General features: G+C 35.1%; 1 protein-coding gene across 1 annotated transcript in view; it reads right to left on the bottom strand.

Annotated features, from left to right (window-relative positions):
- Nucleotides 1-1,075: 1,075 nt before the first annotated feature.
- LOC141394026 (lysosome-associated membrane glycoprotein 1-like) overlaps nucleotides 1,076-26,956 on the bottom strand; it is a 32,084-nt gene continuing 6,203 nt past the window's right edge. The window contains exons 2-4 of the mRNA XM_073967777.1: nucleotides 5,601-5,960; nucleotides 5,311-5,532; nucleotides 1,076-2,337 (exon numbers count right to left, since the gene is read on the bottom strand). Of these exons, the coding sequence (XP_073823878.1) occupies nucleotides 2,003-2,337; nucleotides 5,311-5,532; nucleotides 5,601-5,960 (917 nt within the window). The 3' untranslated portion in view covers nucleotides 1,076-2,002. The remainder of the gene's footprint in view (nucleotides 2,338-5,310; nucleotides 5,533-5,600; nucleotides 5,961-26,956) is intronic.

Here is a 26,956-nt window from a genome sequence, read left to right on the forward strand (position 1 = left end):
TTTTTAGCTTTTTTTTTTTGACTACTGGTAAGTGGTTAAATATCGACGCCTCCAAACAATAGTATGCTAAGTCGACTTAGCATGTTTTCAAGTTCTTTACATTTTTATATTTAACGTCCTTTAACTTAAATTCTGTCAAATTTTGGTAATGATCGGACAATCCGAACAGAAGTTATAAACAAATATTTACTTAGCATAGTACTGAAGGTCAAAGAAATTTCCAAACTTTTAGAGCTTGCCCTGCAAAACTCGCTTTTCAGAATTAGCAAACTATTATTTGGAGGTGTCGAACGTCCTTTAACTTAAATTCTGTCTAATTTTGGTAATGATCGGTCAATCCGAACAGAAGTTATAAACAAATATTGACTTAGCATAGTACTGAAGTTCAAAAAAATTTCCAAACTTTGAGAGCTTCTCCTGCAAAACTCACTTTTTAGACTTAGCAGACTATTATTTGGAGGTGTGGATATGTACTTAAACAACACATTTAAGGAAGTTCTTCCTTCCTATGACATCCCCATGTAAAAATAATGACTTTTACGGTCAATCAGTAAGTAGTTACTACTGCAAAAATTTACTGAATAAAGTCATTGTTTGGTAATGACTTTTTTTGCTGGGATAGGACATTGTTTACATGTAATACGATCTGGTACCCCCTTGGACCATATGATAGCCCTCTTTGGAGGTATATATACCTAATATTGTTGATACTTGTTAAGTGGAGTACACACGAACAGTTTTGCTCAAATAATCGGTTGCTTGCCAGTGTGACCGTTCATTTTTGTCAGTCATCAGAAATATGGACATTTGTCTTGGCTTTGAAATGAATAAAATAATAATAATAAATAACATCTGGAAGTATCAATACATGCATTTTTCAGGTAGGATTTGCATACTGAAAAAGCTCGACTGAGGGCCAGAGATAGTTTACCAGACACAAACAACGGGCCAGCAACGCGGACCCGGGTCAGCTAGTTCTCAACAAAGCAGTCTTTTTTACAACTTTTCTTTTATTGTACATGTTAATTATGTATAACATTTTATATGTTGTTACCCCGTTTTAAAAACATAACAATTTATTTGTTGTTTCCCCGTTTTAAAGGCTTTATTTATTTATAATTACGATTTATTTTCATTAAAGATACATGATTCGTTTTAAATTAAGGCCAATTTAAAAATTGATATCTTTGCTTTACACAGTTTATGAATAATAATTTAAAAATTATATATTTATGTATATGTATGTATGGTATCTCTTTTTATATGTATTGTATTTGTTATAGGCAATATAATAAAAAATATTAATAAAAATTTAAACTATTTTTCGGTAGCCGATATTAACGATTTGGCATAACACGAAGAAGATCCAAGAAGACAGAAATTAGTTTTTCAAGTTTTTTTTAAGATGTGAAGCAAAAATAAAACAACTAAGGAGATGAAAGAAAAAATAAATTTACACATTGTTTTTTTTTTTCAATCATAAAAAATAAAATGTAATACTAGAAAAATTAAAAAAAAAATCATGATTAATATGAGTGTGTAGATTGGATAAAATAAAAAATATATATAAATGATAAACAAACAATACTAAGAGGATAAAATAATAAACTATAATAAGGAGGAAATAAATGAGTTATAAAGAAATATTAACAGATTTTTTAGGAGAAGGAAAGGAGAAGAGAAGGAAAAATAAAGATTGTAAAATTAAATTTTGTTTGGAATCCAATAAAAATTAAACAAAAACTGAAACAATAAAAATTTTTGAAAATTACAAAAGAAAATAAAACAAAGCCAAAAATTAGAAACTGCGACCATATTTTTTTTAACCTCAACCTCAATTCGGCTTCGTTTTATTCTCCACATGATAACCTTTTATCCAAAAAAAAAATAGTAAAAGATTATTAAAAGTAGACAGTTTGTGAAATCCCTTAAATTGAAATAAATTCACTTCAAGTTTTTAATCTACTCCAAACTCCTTCATCCTCCTGCATTCATCCGCTGCTTAGAAGCTCATATAACCACGAGAAGTAGAACGACGACGAGCACACAAATATGAGATCAAAACAATCAAAATCAAAGCGCCCAATGCAATGCCCACAGCAATTGGAGCAACATCGGATGTTTCGGAACTATCACAATCACGGGCGGTTGAGAAACCAGTAGCACCGGCCGAACGGAAAGCTTCTACTTGAACATCGTGCACCTTGGCAACACCGCTTACTTGCGAATCGATGGTCTCGGTTAAATTGAAATATTGTGGACGGGTGCAGTGATAGGACATTTTCAATGGAGCACTGAATTCATTGGAACGATGAATCAATTGAATGGTTTGGTTTTCTGTAACGAAAAAAGAAGGGAATTACAAAATAAGTTTTAATTACAATTGAAGAGAAATAAAATTGTTGGTTATTAGGATATGGAACACTTCAGTTAAAACCTATAATGGACATGAGTATTAATAATATCGATCGAAATATTAATGTAACTTAACACAACCATTCTAAGATGAAAGACGAAAACGTATTTCTGTTTCAAACTACGTGCCGAACTTGTACCTCCCTCTCCAGATCATGAAGATCTCAGCTGACGTGCCTGGCTAAAGGAATCCTGTCCTCTAGATTGTGACAGGGATGCTGACGGCATCTACAACAACCTGTACTGTTGATGCACCGGTAAAACCTTCGTCTCCTCATAAAGATGGTCCACTAATGTCCTGAGGAGTTACCTTGTTGTAGTCCTCAGGACGGCATTGTGGCAGATTTAAATATTCTTCAACTGCGTAGCGTTAACATTTGCATACCGCACTGGCGCCGCATAGTTTACCGCAGACCGGCCTATTGATTTATAAGAGGTCAACAAGGTTTCTTTGTCAGCATTTGTAAGCACTGCCGGCCTGCGATTTGAGGACCTTCTTACTACCTCTGATGTTGTCGCAAATAGCTGTAGCTTGCGTGGACCACTTGAACATGCTATAGAACGTTACAGCCAATATTTTGGGAGTAGTTTATGGTCGGAATCAGGACAGAATCGACCAATATGTTCAATGGGAACCTCATTTCAGCCATCAAAGTAGTGAACAGTGTGGCAAATGCATTTAGCGGCGGATATTTTCATAAAAGAAATTCGAGATTTTTCAAACAGGACAAGTTAAAACTTGGTCAAGATCACCGCATATTGAAACTTTAGAGCTTTTCTGAGCATTTCATGGCTTTAGGATTCATAAACAGGACAGAACACCCAGGATTTTGTCGCTACAGTAGTTGTACTTACAGATGACCAATTTTTCTGGGTTTTACGATCCAGAGTGCGTTGGATTTGTCATTATAAGTACTATAACTGCCATTAAAACTAATTAATACCCTCTTGAGGATTTAGATTTACTTTGTTCAAAAATATCAAGAATTTTTTACACAGTTACACAAGGGTTCATGCGCTCATTTACTAGTCCCGTCGCCTCTGCTGGCGAAGTTGGTCTAATTTCGGGTTTTATAAACCAGCAGGTAAAAAGCTAGCGTTGCAGCTGTGCGATGACCCGAGGAATTCTCTCAGCCACCTGAGGATCAGAGGGAATCGTCAGCTCTGTGAAGCGGTGTTTGGTAAATTCTGGCCCATCAGCTTTTCCGTGGTTCAGAAAAGTACAGCAGTGAGAAGTTATGAACACGAGTGGTATTTTAATGGAGACGATGATAGGAAGATGGTCCGATCCAAGAGAAATTACGGGTTGCCAAGACAAATCATTTATCAGACCGCGTGCCACAATTCTTATGCCTGGCGAGCCGTGACAATCTCCGCTGAACAAGAGCATGTGGTGTTAGATGCTACGTTTGTTGTTGACGGGGAGACTGTGGGGTGTCTCGTATTCTGACACCGACGATGAATCCGGTGACGAATTCTGGTGTAGCAAGGCTCGGAAGGAGGAGGCTCGGAAGTCCACCCATTTCCTTCATCCTTTACATCGCACCAGTGTTGGCATATGGTCTATGCAGATCTGGCAAACGGAACATACCCATGGTCCGGAGTTGTTCTCTATCCCGGAGCTCGGAGCAGGAATTTCGGAATATATTGCCGCTCCCATGGAAAAAATACACGTAATAAATAATAGTTGATAGATTAATCCGAGTTAATCCGGTATATAGAACCGACCGCGATCAACAAGATATCAATATTCCGGAAATTTCTTCCGCTTTACCCTCAATTTCAACAAACAATAACCCTGAAATTTTCTCTTTACATACGAGGGCTGCTCGATGACATTCTGGCCTAGGCAATTCGGCGTATTGCCATGCGCAATTTGAGATTTTTTGGAAAGTTTGACAGTTTTTGGCCTAAACGTACTCAGGACAGTTTGACATATGATCATGTGTTGTGTTGTTTACAGTGATTTGACAATTTAAATTTACTCGTGAACATTTTCGTCCGATCATTTTTCACAACTTTCGACGTGGATAATCACACCAAGAGTGCATCTATCAAATAAAATCTTGTATGTCGATAAATTACCATAGCGTAGCACTATGAAAAATGGTTGAATGTATTCAATCATGGCCGACACTCACTAAAAACGGGAGGGTCGTCCAAAAATGGCCGTTTTGTCAAAAAAAAAAATTAAGCCATGCGTGAACGGATAATGCAAGATCGGCATGTTATATACCGTGAAATAGAGGCATCCTTGACCATTTCATCCACCAACAAACATTTCACATTGCATGAACACCTGTCCGCAAAAATGGGTTTTTCTCGTTAGATCCAGCACAATCTGACAATTGCTAAAAAAAAGGATCTTGTCAATTGATGCAAAGAAGTTGCGAAAAAATACGATCCCGGTGCTTCAAACGACGTGCATAAAATCGTCACAGAAAACGAATATTCTATTTATGAATATTCTATCTATGCGTATGAGATCGAAAAAACATCAATCGGCTGTGGGTGTCTTCGAAGATGTACCAAATCCAAAGAAAGTTGATCAAAGAGGAAGCACTTCGAAGCATTTGGTCGCCTGTTTCTTTGGATAAACTGACGGTTGATGAATTGATGGGTCATACACCGCATTACCCTCACCTAGAAACCAATAACTTCATTTGATTAACGCACATCAAGAAAAACTGGTTTAAGCACACGAAGAAGTGTATAAATCATACTGCAGACTACTTAAAAAAACAATAAAACTATTTGTGATGGTAAATATTCGCGTTTTCATTATTAGGCCAGAAAGTTATGGAGCAGCCCTCGTAATGAACACAGTGGACCGAGTAAAGCAGTCACCGATTTTTATGTGGCTTAGACCATAGCAGATCCATCAAACTAACTCACCTTTAGCATCTGGGAAAGTGGTATTCAACAAGGGCAATGTAAACATCATCATTGTCATGTTGGTGGTACCATTACCACGTTCGAAATTCATCACCATTGTATGTTGAGCATCAGCAGGTCCCCAATTAATCTGCATGGCTTGGGTGGTATTCTTATCACAGTCTACATGATCAACAACGGCATCCTTGGGAATGTTATACAAGCCATAGACCATTTTATTATCTAGAACAAGAATTAGGTGTGAATTATATCAAATTGAAAATTATTTATATCATATTCGTGCCACTTACCTTTGGTTTCATAAGTGAAATTCAATTGTATTGCCATTTTAACCATAATACATGTAGAGTTCCATGTTACCACTTCAGGTTGTGGATAGGGTTTTGGGGGTACTGGTTTAGCAGTGGTTGTGGTGGTGTCGGGAGCTGCTGTGGTTGTTGTGGTTTCAGGTGCACTTGTTGTGGTCGTTGGAGCAGCTGTTGTGGTGGTCGTTGTTGTTGTAGTAGGAGCTGGTGTAGTTGTGGTAGTTGTTGTTGTTGTAGTGGTGGTGGTGGTCGATGTTGAGCTGGTGCTTGTGGTCTTATGTTTCTCAGGTAAAATTGTTGATGAAGGTACTTCAGCTTTGCTCAAATTCACGCTCATTTGAGCCGCTATAAAATAAAAAATAAAAAAAAAAAAAAAATTAGAAAAAATTTCCTAAAAAATAATTAAGGGCATATAATTTTGCCAAAACTTGTAATTTCTTTTAATGAATCATCACATGAAGTAAATGCGTCCGCAGCTCCTTCAAGACAACCTAACTTGGTAATTTAAATCATGAATATGATTGTGCCACAATTTGCGTGGTGTCTTGAAATAGACACCATACTTTGAACCTATTGTTTCAATATTAAAAACAACTATTCTGCCCTTAGATGGTTCTTGAGCATGAACTTGGTGGGGTACCACATATACTAAAGCCACAAAGGCCATTTCAATAGCCAATGTGTATTAAACTTGATAATTTCGCAGTCAAAACTGGTTAAACAAAAAGTCGCGATAACTTATACAAATTAAAATAATTTGTCATTAAAAATGATAAGAATAAAAAATATTGAATCAAAATAATACTGGAAACAATGTCTCATGGATTAAATGTATTAATAGAAATTCTACAAAATCTAAAAAAAACGTAACTCATATTTAGATAACTCCACAAGAAAAGTATTTTTAAAATACCCCAATACTCATAGTTTGGGTTTAAAAAATTTATCACTTTTCATACTCTCTACAAGTGCATATAGTGAATGACTCAGCTGTAGTTGTCGTCCCCCGAGGCCTTGTTGACACAAAGGGGGTAAAAGTGTTTATCGCACGCACACACATACGTACTTTCATATACAGTTTTTTGCTTTGTTGTGATTATAATTCTTTTGATGATGCATAACAAAATTTAATCGGGTTTTAAGCGAATTCAGTAACAATCACAAAACAAAAATCAGTTGCCAAGTGCAAAAGGGAAACGTAAAAAAAAACTATATCATGTACAACAGTTTGAAATCAAATATCAAACTAAAATATTGGCAAACACATTTCAATTGCAATACGATAGGAACCGCAATTGTATAATTTTAATATTATGTTGTTTGCTTTCGTTTGGATTTGACATTAACCTCCGGACAATGTTGACAAATGAATGTATAATGAATACTTCATGGGAAGGGATTTATCGAGAGTGGCAATATATGCCATTTCAAAGATAATAATACAGATTTTACTAAAAAGCTTCCTAACATTTTCAGGTGGGATTGAAAACAACAACCGTCGCAGAAGCATAGAGCCATATACGACAAAAACTGAGCTAGTGTTTTTCACAAGAAGGAGGAAATCGAAAGCTTCCCGATACCGCTTTTAGATGTTATATAGGAGCAAAAAATATCCCTTAATCCTTGACCACCTATTGCGACGGAAGTGTAACTCTGAGGAGCGCACAGAGAATAGCTTAATCGCATTATAATCCTTTAAGAACACGATAGGTAAAACTTGGGGCGTTAAGACATCTGCCTATACAGTAGATATATAAGACCTCCTAACATATGGATCACTTGCCCCATAGTCAACTTCAAAGCGGATAAGAGCTTGAAGCCAACTGGGAGTAACTGAATCCATAGAAGACGACTCCCAAAAAGTTTGGCCATCTTACAAATGGATCCAATATGAAAGAGGGCTCTGGGAAAGGACTAATTAGCGAGGAGTTCGATATCAAGCACACATATATAGGTCTGTAGCATCTTCTTCCAACGGAAATTCTAGCTGAGAGGGCGGTAGCGGTGTTTGCCAACAGCAAAGCGGCACTGTTAGCACTCAAATACATATTTATGAAATACAAGATTGTTAACATTTATATATATCTGCTATGTAGGCTACTGAACAAAATCACTGGGGTATTGTGATATTGTCAGGAACGAAATTGTCGATGGGTTAACAAGTGTGGAATCACAGTCTTCCAATATTACAATTGACGAATCTGTACATACCCCAATGTGTCACTTCACCAACAAAATTGAAAACTTCTGCACAGATCTAAATGTTCCAAAATGAAAACGGTTGCAGACTTATCTGACGGTTTACATCTAGTCGTAGAACTTCTTTCTTATAATGGACCATTGTTCTCCAAGCGGCTAGGAGGACTAGGTATTGGTATAGGCCCTTTTAATGGTACCGCCTCATTTAAAGCATCAACCAAATTTTCAACCGAATTAGCTGTAATTTTGTAATTTATAATTGTTTTCCCCAAGTGAAGTAAAAATACCTATCAATAATTGTCAATATACACACGTCCACGTATTGATACGAATATTGCATTCATACGATGGCACCTCGCAATAAAATGTGTTTTAAAGGTTTTAACCAGATTTTCCAACCAAATTGGCTGTTAATTTAAAATAAATAAAAAATGTGATTTATTTAAAAATTCCACGGGCGATTTTTTGATTTTTCTCATCTATGAGGAATGTGATTTCAGAATCCTCAAAAAAAATTCAGGTGTAAGCACTTTTCATTTAAAGATAGTTAAGGCGCACCGTGCATGGAATTGTTTTATATCTCAAAAAATGGTAAAATCCTATAGAAGTCAGTTAGTCATAACGTTAAATCTTGTAAAGAATTTTCACAGCTACAACAGTTTCTCCAATCTCATTTTCATAGAACGTGCAGTTTCCATGAAAAATCCTGAAACCTAAAAAAACCCTAAAATGTGACCATTGACCGCGATTTATTTAAAAATTCCTCTGTCGATTTTTTTATTTTTCTCATCTATGAAAATTGCAGTTTCAGAATCCGCTAAAACTTCCCATGTAAGCTCCTTTCATTAAAAGTTAGTTCAGACGCACCGTGTAAACAGTGGGGCAACTTATTCCACTATATTGAATTATACGGGGGAGGTACCAGAGGGAACAGCTATGGGCCAATGTTGAAACTGTATTTTGGTCATTATGTCAGGAAGCAGGGACTTCCGCACGTAAAAAATTATATCGGAATCATAATCACACTTTCCTCAAAATTTCAAAACAATCCTCGACCAGACCTTATAGCGAAAATGGACGATTTTCGAAAATAGTCCATCATCTTGGAACCTGATTTAAATTTTACGTCACACCTTATCTGATTAGTTGGTCATGGTAGGATTTTAGAGTTTTTCAAACCTTTATCCAGGAAAAATGGATTTGTCCACGAAATAGATTATATCGACTATATATTTACATATATAAAACCGGACTTGGCCTCCGCTGACCTTATCCTCTTCCCAAAACTGAAGACACCGATGCACAGTGGATCCACCCATTGGCCAAAAATAAAAAAATGAATGTCAAAATTTTGGTACAACATGTGGCAACTCTGACAGCTATGACAATAAAATATATTAATTTTTGTTTCATTCAAACGCGATCTTCTTAAGAATATCTTCAAAAGTCGGAACATTTGACTAAAATTTTTTGTTGTGAGTACAACCTATATTTAAAGTGCAAGTAAATATATTCAAAATAACGCGAAACTAATACGTATGGCAAAATATTATAGTGGATTTTGAAGGAGGAGGTAATAGCTTAGTTTTCTTGAAAAAATAGTGTTTTAGCGTGTTGTGGAATTCTAGTTAGCTGCATATTTTTTAGTGTATTTTGTAATGCCAATTCGGTCATACACTTAAATTTGACCTAAGGTTTTAGTCATGATGCCCACCAGTGCCCACCTCGAGAATAATTTTCCAAAGTAGGTCATGGGTTTAAGATTATTCAGTATTAAAATCAGCTGCCATCTAGTGCCAGACTATAAATGGTGGGTCGCTGACTAAAGCTGCCCTAGAATAGGGTTTCTATGGATATATTAGCGTATAACTCTGTTATCTGACCATGTACATTAACATAATTGGCATCAATGGCAAGATGAAGAAATATTCTTCCAAATTTGTCTTACGTTGGCAGTATGTGCCTTCCAGGAAGAACGCTATAAGATATATATTAAAAATTTTACCAATTTGCAGACAAAAATTTTGATTTTTTTAATCCGCTAAATTGGTTGGATTTTACGTTGTTTGGAGATTGTTTTGTTTCCCCAAGCCTATTTTTGCATCATAAGATTATCTGGACCTTTGTTCATGTCATTTTGTATTAACAGCATAAAACAATTCTTACCGTATACCCCCTCCAGAGGGGAAAGGGGGCAGAATATCGCGCTCGTGGTTTCTTAAAACACTCTTCGCAGCAGCACAAAGCTGTAACCGGCGCATTGGCTTGATTTTTACACGCTAAATATTTTTGGCCACTTTCTCCATACAAGTGGATCCACTGTGCGATGAAAGGAAAAGTGTTTTGCTACGATTGAGAAGATGAAAAAAAAATCGAAGCAGGAGCTGTTGGCTATATCAAAAAGCGCTTTTCTGAAGTGTTTCGAGTATTGAAATGATGCTTTTATAAGTGTATTACATATATCTGAGGGGCATTACTTTGAAGGGGACAAGATAATTATTGATGAATAAAAAAATACTGTTGTTTTCGATCAGGTTATAATGGTTATTTTTATATCAGACCTCGTATGTCTGGAATAAAAATTACGATGTGCAGAGTTTGGATCAGACGAGCAGACTGATAGACGGAAGGACAGGATCAAATCGACTTCAAATTGTCTCAAACAGATTTCGGCCAAACATACTTGAGGCGCAAAATAATTTTTTCGATGAGGCACACTTTTCGGTCTTATTAAACTGTAACCTTAAGGCTAAGATTAAAAAGATATCAATACAGGTTCACTATATAGGGTGTACCGCCCGATTTAAGATATTTTGAAAATTTTGTCCAGCATTTCGAGCCGAATTATTTGAGTTTATCCTTTATATGGTTAAGCAATTATAATGAACTTTGTAATTTTTTCTGATGGACCAGATGGTTTTGAATGAGTTTAATAAATTGATTTGTATTTTTTTCTGCCTGAGAGTAGAAAATGTTTTTATCAAAAATTGTCAAATATAGGTCCACGCATTATTATAGCCCCCATATAGCGGTACCATCCGATGTAAGGAATTGAGGACTTTAGTCACATTTTCCAAGCGAATTGGTTGTAAATTGACATATAGGTTTCCCAAACCCATTCCAGAAAATATTCGACCCAAAACCTGCTACATGGGCCCACGTTTAACACTCAGTTGGACACCCGAGTCTGGCCAGGCCTTTTTCATTTTATTTTGCATTTTAAAGTGGGCTACGATTATGCTAGGGATCTGAGATTTCTGGTAGGTTAATTAAATTTTCTTGCCTTTCCAATGAACGTCGAACGGATTAACAGAAAAGGAGTTATAAGAATTTTTTCACATACATATCACATTCGGAACACATGAGTCCGGCCAGACCTACCCAGATTTTTTTTGAAAATTTTCGGAATTTTTTGCATTACATTAGATTTATTCCAACATTATTTGTCAACATGACATTTGTCGCATACCACCCCCACCATATATACAAAATTACACATAAAAGTGTAAGGCAAAAATTGAAGATGTGTGTAGAATCCATGAACGTACCGCAAGCTAAATAATCCCTTGGTAATAGGGTTAATCTTTTATTTCTGAAAATTACACCCATAATTGGACAAATAAAACGTCTTATACAGCATTTCTTCTCTTTCTGTGTGGGGTGTTTTGGTTCAAAAGTAGGGTTCACTGTAGGATTGCTAAGATAAACCTTATGACCTTATGAAGGCATACACATCATAAGGTTTATTTCACGGTTATTGCACTACAATAAGCTTTAAAGTTATACAATAGAAACCATTCTTTCTAAACAATACCCCAAAACAAAATAAATGTCCGTTTTTAGTGACTCAATCATATTATTTAAATTGATAGTTTTCCTGCAAGTTTTTTGTCATTTGCATCATTTTTTAAATCAACTTATTCTGATAAGTCGCATATTTATGATTTCCAATACCCATATACAATACCTGAGTCTTCTTCAATAAGCCTTCCTTTATTAAACGTCACAACAATACTAAAAAACATAAAAAGTTTGAAAAATAATACTACCCCTGGACCGGATGGAGTCCCTGCATGTATTCTAAAATACTGTGCAGATAATCTTGCTTTTCCATTATACATACTATTTAATAAATCTATGTCAACAGGACACTTCCCTCCAATGTGGAAGGAATCTTTTATTGTTCCATTATTCAAATCAGGAAATAGATCAGAAGTATCTAATTACAGAGGCATAGCCAAGTCGAATGCGATTCCAAAATTGTTTGAAAAAAAAATAGTAACAGATTCACTATCTTTTCAGGTTTCATCTATTTTGTCAAATTATCAGCACGGTTTCCGAAAGAATCGATCTACTGTCACAAACCTTTTGGAACTTACTACCACTGTAAACGAAGCTTTCAGATGTCGCTATCAGACAGATTGCATATATACTGACTTTAGTAAGGCATTCGATAAAGTTAACCACAATTTATTACTCCAAAAGATACATCTCATGGGATTTTCCAATATGTTTGTGAAGTGGATAAAATCTTACCTATCAGGGAGAGTTCAAATGGTTAAATTTGTTGCTAAATGCTATTTCCCACAAAATTTCTGTACAATCCGGAGTTCCGCAGGGAAGCCATCTAGGGCCTGTCTTATTCACGTTATTCATAAACGATTTACCAAGTGTTATAAATCATTCAAATATTTTAATGTATGCAGATGATGTCAAAATTTATTATTCGTTTAATAATTCTACAAGCCACATTTTCCTACAATCTGACTTAAACAGATTTTATGAACGGTGTCAAACTAATTTAATAGAATTAAACTTACTGAAATGCAAACATATGTCATACTATAGGCTAAAAAAGATAAACACAACTTATTACCTACATGATCGTAAAGTTCAATACGTAGAGTCTTTTAACGATTTGGAAATACATCTAGATCACCGATTGGATTTTAGAGAGCATATCTCTTTAATTACTAACAAAGCTTATAAAACGTTGGGATTTATTAAGCGATATAGCAAGGAATTCGCCGACCCTTTAGTAACAAAACAATTATATATATCGTTTTTACGTTGTACTTTAGAGTATGGATCGATTACATGGGACCCACCCAAAAATATAAACAATTATGTGGGTCTGGCCAGACCCATTTGCTACGAATGCGACAAACAATAGCTTTGTTCCTTTACGTTAAAGTTTCTTCAAGTTTTACCATTTATAACTCGGAAAGCGTTCCTTAACCCCAAAAAGTAGTAAAACTGGAAGCAATTTTTAAGAGAGTGATAGAGAAAATGGCTTTCTCTTTTACTACTTACTGCTCGACAAATTTCGTTGTGTAAAAAGTGGAAAATCTGTCAAACTGCTGATCTTACATTTATTTGACAATTAAGGCAAAAGCAAAATAAAAAGAAATAATATAAAATAATAAAAATTTAAACCAGTGAAATAAAAAAACAGTAAAATTTATTTTGTTTATTTTTTTTTAAGCAGTATGTTTTTTGACATTGCTACCAGATTTACTATTTTTCCGTTTCTTTACTTTTGTGCAAAACTTGTTACGTGAGAGCAATTTTCACAGTTTTCTGATAGAAGAGAGAAATTCTCTCTTTTGCTACTTTTACTATTAAAAAAGTAAAGGAACAAAGCTAATACATCGCACCTTTTCAGCAAAAGGGTAGTAATTCAAAATTTCTTATTTTCTTTCATTAGAGACAAAAAACTGTTGATACATTACTAGTAACTCTGAAGATATGAAGAGTGGAATAATGGACTTTTTTGGCAAAAGAGTAGACAAAATGATGGGAAATTTTTACAGTTGATGGAGTTAATCATTATGTATAGTTTTTTTTTTTTTAATAAAAAGTGAAAATTTCAAAATTTGTTGAACAGGTGCGATATGTGTCCAACGATGGGTTAAATATGATGGTCCCATTTAACAGCATATGTATTCATATATAGCTATGTATATGTTTCAAAAGATTTTTTTGTTTGGACTACGTGCAGTTGGCACCTCAATGTTCCCACGGCCTAACATACTCCCTTTTCAACTAGTTGATAAAAACCTTGTCTTTTTTAATGGTCTACATTTATTATTTTGGAAAAGTAGGTAAACACAAAACACTTTCATTTTTGAAGATAATCTGTCTAATCTTATCATTTAAAAGTCTGTACTTTACGATTGAATTTACATATAAATATTATCTAGTCTACAAGAACAAAGAACGCCATTATAACATTCTAGACAAATATGTAGGGAAAATGGAAAATAGACAACAAAAAATTTCTTCAAATCATCAATTTCTTTCTGTGCTTAGTCATATGTTCCATATAATGGATTAAATGTGACTTTGTGTGCGGAGTTGATAAAAAAACTTCCGGATGAGAGTTAATTATAAACTCTACAAAAATAATAACAACATCGATGTCGAATATGCATATAAAGTTATATTTACACAAATAATACACTCACACCTACAGCAAAGAATTTCATGCAATTTCATCTTATCAAAACCATTTGCAAATCTCATGCACAGTATTAAGATCATAGGATTACTTAAACGAGATGATTGAATTGTCTGAGCGATAAATAAATTAAAAAATAATATAGACGTCATCATTGAAAAGAATAATCATATTTTACCTTGGAGAAAGAGAGGGGCAAATATTATTAATCATCCAAATCATCATCGACTTTTCTATACTCATTTTTCTCGGAGGCATTAGATCAGAGAAAACTGTATGACACAGATAGATCAGACATTTCTTTTGCCCCCTCATCACTGTAATTTTATATTCACGTAAGAAAATCTCATCTAATTTATTTCCCATCGTGATATCAAACAACTAGAACTATGGGTAAAGGAGAACAATAGTGGGTAAGTGTATTTAAAAGTGAACACAAACAAACATAAACATTCATATCTACAAACATTCCTGTGTATTTGTCCGCTTTATCCACATTTACATAGCTTTTAAGTCAACACTTGTATCGGGATAAATAAATAAAGGAAAAATATTATATGACGGAATGATAAGAAAATGGAAGAGAATAAGTGTGCTATGGTTCAATTAAGATAATTGCATTCGAACTAAGTGGCTGCGAGACTAGCGAGGGAAATTTGTAGGTGTATGTATGACGATTTGATTATAGTTTGTTGAATTCTGTGGTTCCGTTCATAAGGAAAGGTGTCTGAATTAAAATTCTGTGTACAAGTAAAAAAAGAAAATTATAAACTGGAGCAGTAAATATTTTTTATGCCATATTTTTCAACCTATGACTATGTAACAACAATAACTGCAAAGGTGAAGAGATCCTAAATCCTAAAAACTAACAGCATTTTCATAAGAGACAAATTAAATTTTGGAAGATTCCAACGTAAATTTGTATGCGTCTGTGAGGTATCATAAACAACAGTGGGCAAGTTTGTTGCACTTACAGATCCAATCAACACATTCAACACAAAAAAACCTAATTTTGCTAATATTGCAAAAATACAACATTCAGGGCATTATCGAGAGAAGTGTGGAGGATAGAATCATAGCATTGTAGCAAAGACCACAAATATGTACTACTAAAAACTTTAGTACCATAAGTTTTTATAAGAGTGGACCTAAATATTTGACATGTCGGGGGCCATATCCTAGCTAAAAAGTAACAAGTAAGAAAAGCGTTAAGTTCGGTCGGGCCGAACTTTTTATACCCTCCACCACAAATTTCAGCCATTTCGGTGGATTAATGTGGCCACAACCTTCAAAATACCGAAATTCGGAAAGTACCGTTCTATGGGGGCTATATGATGGCGTGGACCTATACCTAAAAATTTCTGGGGGAAAGTTTTATACGCCTAAAGAAGACTAAATACCAAATTTCAGCCATATCGGTGTGATAATGAGGCTAAAACGTTCAAAATATCGAAAATCGGGAGATATTGTATTATGGGGGCTATATCAACACGTGGACCTATATAAACATTTTATGGTAGAAATGTTTCTTAGCCTCTGGAAACACAAAATACCAAATTACAACCGATTCTTTGGTCAAATGGGTCTAATACATTCAAAATATATTAAAATGACGCGTACTTTATATGGGCCTTATATGGGGGCTATACCAAAACGTGGACCTATATAACCCAACTTTGGTAGGAATATTTGTTGGCCTCTGGAGACACAAAGTACCAAATTACAACCAATTCGGTGGTAAAATGGGCCAAAATTCTTAAAAATTCCTTAGAACGACGACGCGTCAATTTTTATGGGGGCTATACGAAAGCGTGGACCTACATTGCCCCCTTTCAATACCAAAGGTCCTACGTAAATATAACATATTTTCCCAAAATTTCATCAACCTACGTCAATCCGTCCGGACGCTAGAGTGATTTCCACAGACGGACGGACATGGCTATATCGATGTAGAATTGCACGCTGATCAAGAATATATATACTTTGTGGGGTCTACAATGATTATTTCGAGTAGTTACAAACGTAGTGACAAACTTAATATACTCCCATCCTATGGTGGAGGGTATAAAAAGGCGTTATGTTCGGGATAGGTCGAATCTTTTTTAACTCCATGAAGTTTTTGGTATAAAAATTAAACTACCATTAAATATGGGCTAAAAAAACAAAGCCACAATTTTTAATGGAAATAATTTTAAACCTAAAACCTCAAATTACAGGTGGTATCGTTATATGAGGGCATTACCAAAACATGGGCCTAGGTCCAGTTTTTGGTGTATAAGCGTGCCTATGTATAGAATTTTAGTGTATAACATTTTGGCCTACTAGAAACCCTATATGCCAAATAACAGACAATTAATACCGAAAATTTATATAAAAACTTCAAAATACCTGAAATCGAGTAGTACCGTTATATGTAGGCTGTACCAATACGTGGACCTATGTCTACAATTTATAGTGGATAACGTTTTAGCCTACTAGGAAGCATATATGCCAAATAGCAGCTAAGACCGAAAATGGAGACAAAGACTTATATGTGAAATGGTGTGGCACACGATCCGACAAGTGGACAAAAACTGAATTAAAGTGCGAAAGTGCTGAACTTTTGCAAAGGAAATCCGACTCCAGTCCATATTTATTTATTTACTTATTAATTTTTTTTATTTATTTATTTATTTAATCAACCAACGCCTTGTGTGTGTGAATCTAATTTTGGTAATAATTTCTTCTGATAGTTATCATGCCATCCAACCAATTCAATCACCAGCTTTATGTCAGCAAGGCTGGCAATGGTCTTGGATTGAATCCGCAGAAGACGAAACTCGTACTATTAACCAGGATAGAGTTGTAGTAGAACTTCTGCTTGAAGCTAAATATATCGGTACAAGCCTGGATGATCACACAACGAGGAATATCGAGGAACGGACAAGGAAAGGTCTTATCGCTTTCTACTTCTGCAAAAACTTCTTTGCCTAAAGTTGAAACTCAGGTCACAACTAATACACTGTAATAACACGACAGATTCTATTCTATATTCCACGTCTTTCAGGTCTGATTAACCTGTTTTAAATATTTCAATACATTCGTTCTGAGAATGCATTCGGAAAACTACCCTCTGGACGATCCGGCAATATTTACAGATGGATGCATGGTGGAGGATGGCACTGGAGCCGGCGTCTAATCCACTCACCAAACACGTCTATAAGCTTAACGATGGCTGCAACGACTTTCTAGCAGAGATTCTAGCCATCAGAAATAAGAAGACTTAAAGTCAGTGTCAAAGGACCCATGGCTTTATTGTATATGTATACACGGTACTCTTGAAGCAACTTTAAATGGAAGGTGCTTACACCTGTGAAGTTTTTGCGGATTCTGAAACCACAATGTTCATAATTGAGAAAAATAAAAAAAAAAAAATCGCCGGAGCGCCTTTTAAATAAATCGCGATTCAAGTTAACATAAAGGAAAAATATTATATGACGGAATGATAAGAAAATGGAAGAGAATAAGTGTGCTATGGTTCAATTAAGATAATTGCATTCGAACTAAGTGGCTGCGAGACTAGCGAGGGAAATTTGTAGGTGTATGTATGACGATTTGATTATAGGTTGTTGAATTCTGTGGTTCCGTTCATAAGGAAAGGTGTCTGAATTAAAATTCTGTGTACAAGTAAAAAAAGAAAATTATAAACTGGAGCAGTAAATATTTTTTATGCCATATTTTTCAACCTATGACTATGTAACAACAATAACTGCAAAGGTGAAGAGATCCTAAATCCTAAAAACTAACAGCATTTTCATAAGAGACAAATTAAATTTTGGAAGATTCCAACGTAAATTTGTATGCGTCTGTGAGGTATCATAAACAACAGTGGGCCAGTTTGTTGCACTTACAGATCCAATCAACACATTCAACACAAAAAAACCTAATTTTGCTAATATTGCAAAAATACAACATTCAGGGCATTATCGAGAGAAGTGTGGAGGATAGAATCATAGCATTGTAGCAAAGACCACAAATATGTACTACTAAAAACTTTAGTACCATAAGTTTTTATAAGAGTGGACCTAAATATTTGACATGTCGGGGGCCATATCCTAGCTAAAAAGTAACAAGTAAGAAAAGCGTTAAGTTCGGTCGGGCCGAACTTTTTATACCCTCCACCACAAATTTCAGCCATTTCGGTGGATTAATGTGGCCACAACCTTCAAAATACCGAAATTCGGAAAGTACCGTTCTATGGGGGCTATATGATGGCGTGGACCTATACCTAAAAATTTCTGGGGGAAAGTTTTATACGCCTAAAGAAGACTAAATACCAAATTTCAGCCATATCGGTGTGATAATGAGGCTAAAACGTTCAAAATATCGAAAATCGGGAGATATTGTATTATGGGGGCTATATCAACACGTGGACCTATATAAACATTTTATGGTAGAAATGTTTCTTAGCCTCTGGAAACACAAAATACCAAATTACAACCGATTCTTTGGTCAAATGGGTCTAATACATTCAAAATATATTAAAATGACGCGTACTTTATATGGGCCTTATATGGGGGCTATACCAAAACGTGGACCTATATAACCCAACTTTGGTAGGAATATTTGTCGGCCTCTGGAGACACAAAGTACCAAATTACAACCAATTCGGTGGTAAAATGGGCCAAAATTCTTAAAAATTCCTTAGAACGACGACGCGTCAATTTTTATGGGGGCTATACGAAAGCGTGGACCTACATTGCCCCCTTTCAATACCAAAGGTCCTACGTAAATATAACATATTTTCCCAAAATTTCATCAACCTACGTCAATCCGTCCGGACGCTAGAGTGATTTCCACAGACGGACGGACATGTCTATATCGATGTAGAATTGCACGCTGATCAAGAATATATATACTTTGTGGGGTCTACAATGATTATTTCGAGTAGTTACAAACGTAGTGACAAACTTAATATACCCCCATCCTATGGTGGAGGGTATAAAAAGGCGTTCGGGATAGGTCGAATCTTTTTTAACTCCATGAAGTTTTTGGTATAAAAATTAAACTACCATTAAATATGGGCTAAAAAAACAAAGCCACAATTTTTAATGGAAATAATTTTAAACCTAAAACCTCAAATTACAGGTGGTATCGTTATATGAGGGCATTACCAAAACATGGGCCTAGGTCCAGTTTTTGGTGTATAAGCGTGCCTATGTATAGAATTTTAGTGTATAACATTTTGGCCTACTAGAAACCCTATATGCCAAATAACAGACAATTAATACCGAAAATTTATATAAAAACTTCAAAATACCTGAAATCGAGTAGTACCGTTATATGTAGGCTGTACCAATACGTGGACCTATGTCTACAATTTATAGTGGATAACGTTTTAGCCTACTAGGAAGCATATATGCCAAATAGCAGCTAAGACCGAAAATGGAGACAAAGACTTATATGTGAAATGGTGTGGCACACGATCCGACAAGTGGACAAAAACTGAATTAAAGTGCGAAAGTGCTGAACTTTTGCAAAGGAAATCCGACTCCAGTCCATATTTATTTATTTACTTATTAATTTTTTTTATTTATTTATTTATGCTCATGTAAAAACCTAGCCCATAGGGCCATAATCGGTTCCAAAAACCACTATACATTTACTACTCTCAAAAACTTAAATTTAACAATGATCTGATTCTTAAAACAATAAATCTAACAAATGAATACAATGTTAAAGCAAAAGTTCTAAACCAGCTATGCAATTATAGTTCGATAACAAATTAACATAACAAACCATGAATTTTATATTACACTGCTATTAAAATGCTCATATAACTTTCGTTTGTAACAATTTAAAGAGGAATTAAATACCTTAAGCTCTGGTGGCAAAGTGTTAAATACACGAGATACTCTTACAAGAAAAGACTTCTCCAAGAATGGAGTCAAACACGGCACATGTATTTGTTTGTTCCTCTCCGATCTGGAGAATGTAAAAAGGTCTAATACAGTAGAAGGTGTCTGCATTTTATGTACCTTATAGAAGAATAACATTGATCTAATACTCACAAAATTATCAAATGTGCAACCAAGGAACTCTTTAACATACAGAGAAATATGATCACGACATCTAACATGATAAACATAGCGCATAACTTTATTGAACAGAAGTTTTAACTTTCGTAAGACAAAACCACGACTACCCCCTAAAACCTCAATACAATACACAAAATGAGGCATTATGAGTGCATGAGCCAATTGAATTCTTATGTTCTTAGGCAGAACTAAATCCAAACAATATAACTTCCTTAAAATGAAGTTTACCTTGGACACTAAAGAATTAACATGCACGTCGAACACTAAAGCACTATCAAGAAACAAACCAAGACACTTTATGGAGCTTACAACATTTATAGACGTACTATAAATGGAAACATTTATTGAATCATCCTGCACGTTCCCGAAGAACATCACTTTAGTTTTTTGTGTATTAATTGAGAGTCCATTGCGAGACAACCAATTAACCAAAATACTAACATTAAAATCAATCGACGACTGCAAAACATCCATAAACACATACTCTCCCTTGAACAAAAGCTGCACATCATCAGCAAACGCAAACGACATACAACTCCTACTACTAACACAACTCAGCAAATCATTAACATACATCACAAACAACAGGGGACCTAGAACAGACCCCTGAGGCACACCACTACTCACTGGTAGAGTACCAGAAACACAACTTTTACAACATACATACTGCTTCCTTCCGAACAAATAAGAAAAAACAAGTTTACAAGCTGAGGTAGAAAACTTGAAAAAACGATGTAATTTATTTATTAACTTTGCATGATCAATTCGGTCAAACGCCTTCTCAAGGTCGAGAGATAATAGAACACAACATCCCCCAGCACCGACCGTCATCCGTATATTATCGGTCAACCCAACAAGAAGGGAAGTTGTGCTACGATTGCTTCTGAAACCATACTGACTTTCATGAAGCAACGACATGCTATTAATATAGGCAAGCATTTGATCTTTCATTACATGTTCAACCATCTTAGAAAGTATTGGCATTATTGAGATAGGCCTATATTCACTGGCATCACCACTTTTATGTATCGGAACTATCTTCGCTATTTTCCAGACCTCAGGAAAAACAGACACTGTCAACATTGTATTGACAACATGTAACAAAAATTGACCAACAAGAGGAAATACAAGTTTGAGAAATTTAAGCCGAAAACCATCGTAACCTACTGCATTAGATTTTATTTTATCAAAAGCACATACAAGCTCAGCATAATCAATAGCACGAAAAGAAAAACCATCACAAACTCCAACAGGAACACACGAGACATCAAATGCAGTCACAGATTGATTGGAAACAAAAGCCAAATTCAATTCCTCAACATTTATATTCTCAACCTCGTTATCCTGTGTACACAAACCATTTCTATTTAATATTGACCACATTTCTTTGGTTGTTTTACCAACAAACATTTCCTTGTGGGCAATCAATTTTAATCTTCTAATAATTTTCTTCGCTCTGTTCCGACATCGGCAAAATATTTTCCAATTTTCAACATTCCTCTCACGAAGATATGCCCTGTACGCTATGTCCCTTAGAGAGATATGATAACAAATATCAGGAGATTTAAACCAATCATCTCTGTTAAAATTACAATATTTTCTTTTAATTGGCACAACACTATGCAAATGTCGAAGACCACAATTCAGTACATTCACCTGGGCATCAACATCCGCTATAGCATAAACATCACCAAAATTAAAGAGTGTTAAAGCTTCAGCAAGAGCCACAAGGTCAACTGAATTATAATCAGCATATTCATAAAACAGCTGAATACGACGGCTAGGGACATTAAGGGACATGAATATAAATGAATGGTCAGAAATGCCTGGACACAAAAACTGATTTGAACATGCTAACAAATCCATACACGACACAAAAAAATAATCCAACAATGAAGTCGAGGAGTGCGCAATATCAACATGCGTTGGCATTGCATTGTGAACAACAGACAAACACAATCTACCACAAACTTCTCGAACAATTAAGCTTTTGGGCACGTCAAACATGTTATTATTAAAGTCTCCCATAATAACAACATTTGAGTACCTTACAATTAAATCCGAAATTTCACGTTCCATGGCCAAAATGTCACCATGCGGCAAATAAACAACACCAACCAAGAAAACATTGTTGTTCACGATAACTTCACAAAAAACATATTCAACACTACCATAAGACCTTCCTCTACACACTAATTTATGCTTCATGTCCTGCGAAATATACAATGCAACACCTCCTCCTCTATTGTCAGGACGATCGCTCCTGTAACAAACATAATTAGGTATATCTATGGCTTCATTTGAAATTGCAGGTTTAAGCCATGATTCAGTCACACCAAAAACATCAAGGTTATTCCCCTCTAAAATATTTCTTAGTTCGTGGATTTTGAAGGTATTTTTACCTAAATTAAAACTTCTAACATTTATATGACCTACATTAAAGTTATTTTTAAAATTACATAGCTGATTCGACAAAAAACTATTATTACTAAAAGTATCACCAAGATTAGTTAAGTTCATTGATAACAATAAGAATTGGCAAAAAATATACCCTGGAAACATATAAAAATAATAAACAAATATATTACTCAATCAACTCCTCTTGAATTATGACTAACAATTTCGCCTAAGTTAGCTGAAAACACATTAATTGAATATAAACCAGATTTAAAAATTATAAATACATATAAGTATATTACTACTCAAAGTGGCTCAAAATTAATTTATACGCCAGCATTAACATTAGCCTCCTGCGAATCATGATTAGTATTTACCACAGTCTCAAGCATATCATTGCATATATTTATATCGCACTCATTCTCTGTACCATCAGGCAGCATAATCAATACTTTAGGGCAATCAGCACTTATCAATTTGAACTTCCTTATCTTTTGGCATCTCCATAGTTTACGACATACATACATTAACTTGGATGCCGCTCGGTTATGATGGTCATTCAGGAAAATGCGACTCCTAACTGCCACTCCGGTGACGTCACCCAGCATCAATGGCTCACGCCGCCTCTGGTAATTAGCCATTACGCAATCTCTGACATGGACGGAATTAAATTTCACAAGCACAGACTTGCCTTCTGAGATGTAACAGCAGTGGTTCACATCATTAGGATGCATCTCAATGCCACATAGGGAAGCAATTCTGACAATCGGGTCTCTCAAATTCTTAATACCACGAGGCAGACCACTGATTATTATATTTGACCTGTTCAAGCGTCTTCTAAGGATGTCATTTTCAATTTCTACTTCCTGAATTTCCCTTTCACACCTTCTAACTGCTACACCACAATCTTTGATAGCTGATTCCATCTGATCCATACGCACATCAAAATCCGCGCGCATCGTTTTAACCACATCCTTAATCTTTGTCATAAAGCTTTGAAATTGCTGCTCTAAACAAGCTTTATAGCTGTCAAACTCTTTCTGCATCGACTGAATGACCTGATCACAAGATCCCGCACAACTCACATCGCCATTGACATCATGAGTGGCCACAGCAGTATTATTGGATTTTTCACCAACCCGCTTCTTAACACACGTTGGACATTTGAAAAGGAACATCTTATTATTCCTATTCTTATAAAGGAAGGTGTGCTGCTCTGCAGTGACGTTAACACATTTGATATGTGAATATAATCCACAGACACAGCACCCAACGCTATTTTGATTACCCTTAACAGCGCTATTACACGTAGGACAGACATATGTTTTCGTTGTTGATGGCATGTTTGGCATTGCAATACGTAAACAAATACAAAACACCAGCTACAAGATACTCTTTAGCAGACAGCGACAGCACAGCAATGAAAGATTCAATCCAGCAACAACAACAACCACCGCATAAACCAATGCGCAAAGATACACCAATATCACCAACTCCAATATCAGCAACACCAAATTAGCATACACTTCTGCGTGCAAACCAGGGATGGAAAATTCAGTACAATAGTACTTTTTTCAGTACCATTTTACCATAAAAAGTACCGAAGTACCCCCTCGGCCAATTCAGTACCATTTCTAGAAAAATTTTATGTAAAATAAAAATGTAAAATTCACACTTTGCTTCCAATATTAAAAAGTTTATTCATGCAAATTGCAAAATATTTATATATGTGGATGTATGTTCCTTCATATTACGTAAAACAAAGTTTTCATCGGCCACCAAAACATTTTTGACTACCCGCGCGAATTATTTAAAAAGTGATTAATATAGAGTTCAATAGAAACAGAGCTTTACGGAGGCGATCAACACGATAGTGGCACTATCGATAGTTTGTCAGCTCTATGTTATAGTAAAACGTGAATTTAAATACCTTTAATAACACTGTGTGTAATTTTTTGAGTCATGTTTTATTAACCATATTCTGGCTCCACAGGGTGATAGAACACCAAAAATAAGAAGACACGTGTCTCGCCGTTTTTCCCTATCTCATCAACTTTCGCGATTATAGATAAGCATCCAAAGGTTTGAGGATTTGATGTAGAAAGGGTCATTTTGTCAGGACTATATCTTCCAAAACGTTGAATTAATCTTAGAGGCAAAGTTGTAGCTCTTGTCTTAAGGAACAAAAATTGTGAACACATATAAGCCATCAAACTTCATATGCAAGGTCAAAATCACCATGGTCAAATTTCTTTTAAAAATGTTTCTCATGTTTTGTTATACAGCTATCAAACCTATCAAATTTGAAACAAACAACCATTTACAAAAATGTACATCAGATCTCAATAAACATCTTTCTAGAATATACGAACTCTGTAGAAACGGATCTTAATGGTCAAAATATCAAAACAATTGCTATTTTTATCCTCTTTTCTCGGCTTCTGCTCCATAGATACTAAACCGTTCAAAATTCAAGAAAACAATCAACCACAATAGTATAGCAAAGGCATCAATAAACAAGTTTCCGAAATGTATTGAAATGTCTATGAACGGTTCTTAATGGTAAAAATAGCAAAAATCTTTTGAAAATATCCAATTTTTATACTTTTTTCTCCGACTCTGGTCCAAATATACGGAACCGCCCAAAAATTAAGGATAGAGTCAACTACAAAAATATACTTTAGATTTCAACAAACAAGTTTCTAGAACAAATGAAGATTATAGGAACGATTCTTTGGGCTGAAATTCACGAACAATTAAATTATTTTTAACATTCCAGTATGGTATAAAATATATACGTTGTTGAAACAGTCTTCAGATTTCATGGTTATAAGACTTTGTTGTATTTTTTATTGAATAAAAAAATTATTTTTTTTCAAATAACAAAAGTACCTTTTTAAAGAAAAAGTACCATTTTAGTACTTTTTGAAAATTTAAATTTTCCATCCCTGGTGCAAACCAATTTAATGTGTGTGAATGTATAGGCAGAGAGTAAACAACCACTCAAATAATTACTTGGACAGCATACATTAGTTTACAAAAGACTCTTGTATCAACAGCATTACGCGGCAAATCATTAGTTTCTTCTTCTTCCTTCTGCAAATGTGTGTACTTTTGCTATTATTTGCAATAAACAAACAAATAGCAATCCAATAAGAACTCCTTCAATAACGTTTGATGCTTACACATCCAATTCGATATTACAACATTTAATTTAAACTGCTATGCACAATTTATTTATTAATTTTATAATTTTCCGGGAGCAAAAATATTTTACTGACACATCATGACAGAGTTGCCAGATCCAAATGAAAAATCTATTTATTTATTTACTTATTAATTTTTTTTATTTATTTATTTATTTAATCAACCAACGCCTTGTGTGTGTGAATCTAATTTTGGTAATAATTTCTTCTGATAGTTATCATGCCATCCAACCAATTCAATCACCAGCTTTATGTCAGCAAGGCTGGCAATGGTCTTGGATTGAATCCGCAGAAGACGAAACTCGTACTATTAACCAGGATAGAGTTGTAGTAGAACTTCTGCTTGAAGCTAAATATATCGGTACAAGCCTGGATGATCACACAACGAGGAATATCGAGGAACGGACAAGGAAAGGTCTTATCGCTTTCAACTTCTGCAAAAACTTCTTTGCCTAAAGTTGAAACTCAGGTCACAACTAATACACTGTAATAACACGACAGATTCTATTCTATATTCCACGTCTTTCAGGTCTGATTAACCTGTTTTAAATATTTCAATACATTCGTTCTGAGAATGCATTCGGAAAACTACCCTCTGGACGATCCGGCAATATTTACAGATGGATGCATGGTGGAGGATGGCACTGGAGCCGGCGTCTAATCCACTCACCAAACACGTCTATAAGCTTAACGATGGCTGCAACGACTTTCTAGCAGAGATTCTAGCCATCAGAAATAAGAAGACTTAAAGTCAGTGTCAAAGGACCCATGGCTTTATTGTATATGTATACACGGTACTCTTGAAGCAACTTTAAATGGAAGGTGCTTACACCTGTGAAGTTTTTGCGGATTCTGAAACCACAATGTTCATAATTGAGAAAAATAAAAAAAAAAAATCGCCGGAGCGCCTTTTAAATAAATCGCGATTCAAGTTAACATTTTTAGAGTTTTTTTTAGGTTTACACGATTTTGCATGGAAACCGCAAGTCCTATCGAAATGAA

This window comes from Musca autumnalis, unplaced genomic scaffold (genome assembly GCF_047663935.1).
Source record: "Musca autumnalis isolate F117 unplaced genomic scaffold, ASM4766393v1 scaffold_2, whole genome shotgun sequence".
NCBI lineage: Eukaryota > Metazoa > Arthropoda > Insecta > Diptera > Muscidae > Musca > Musca autumnalis.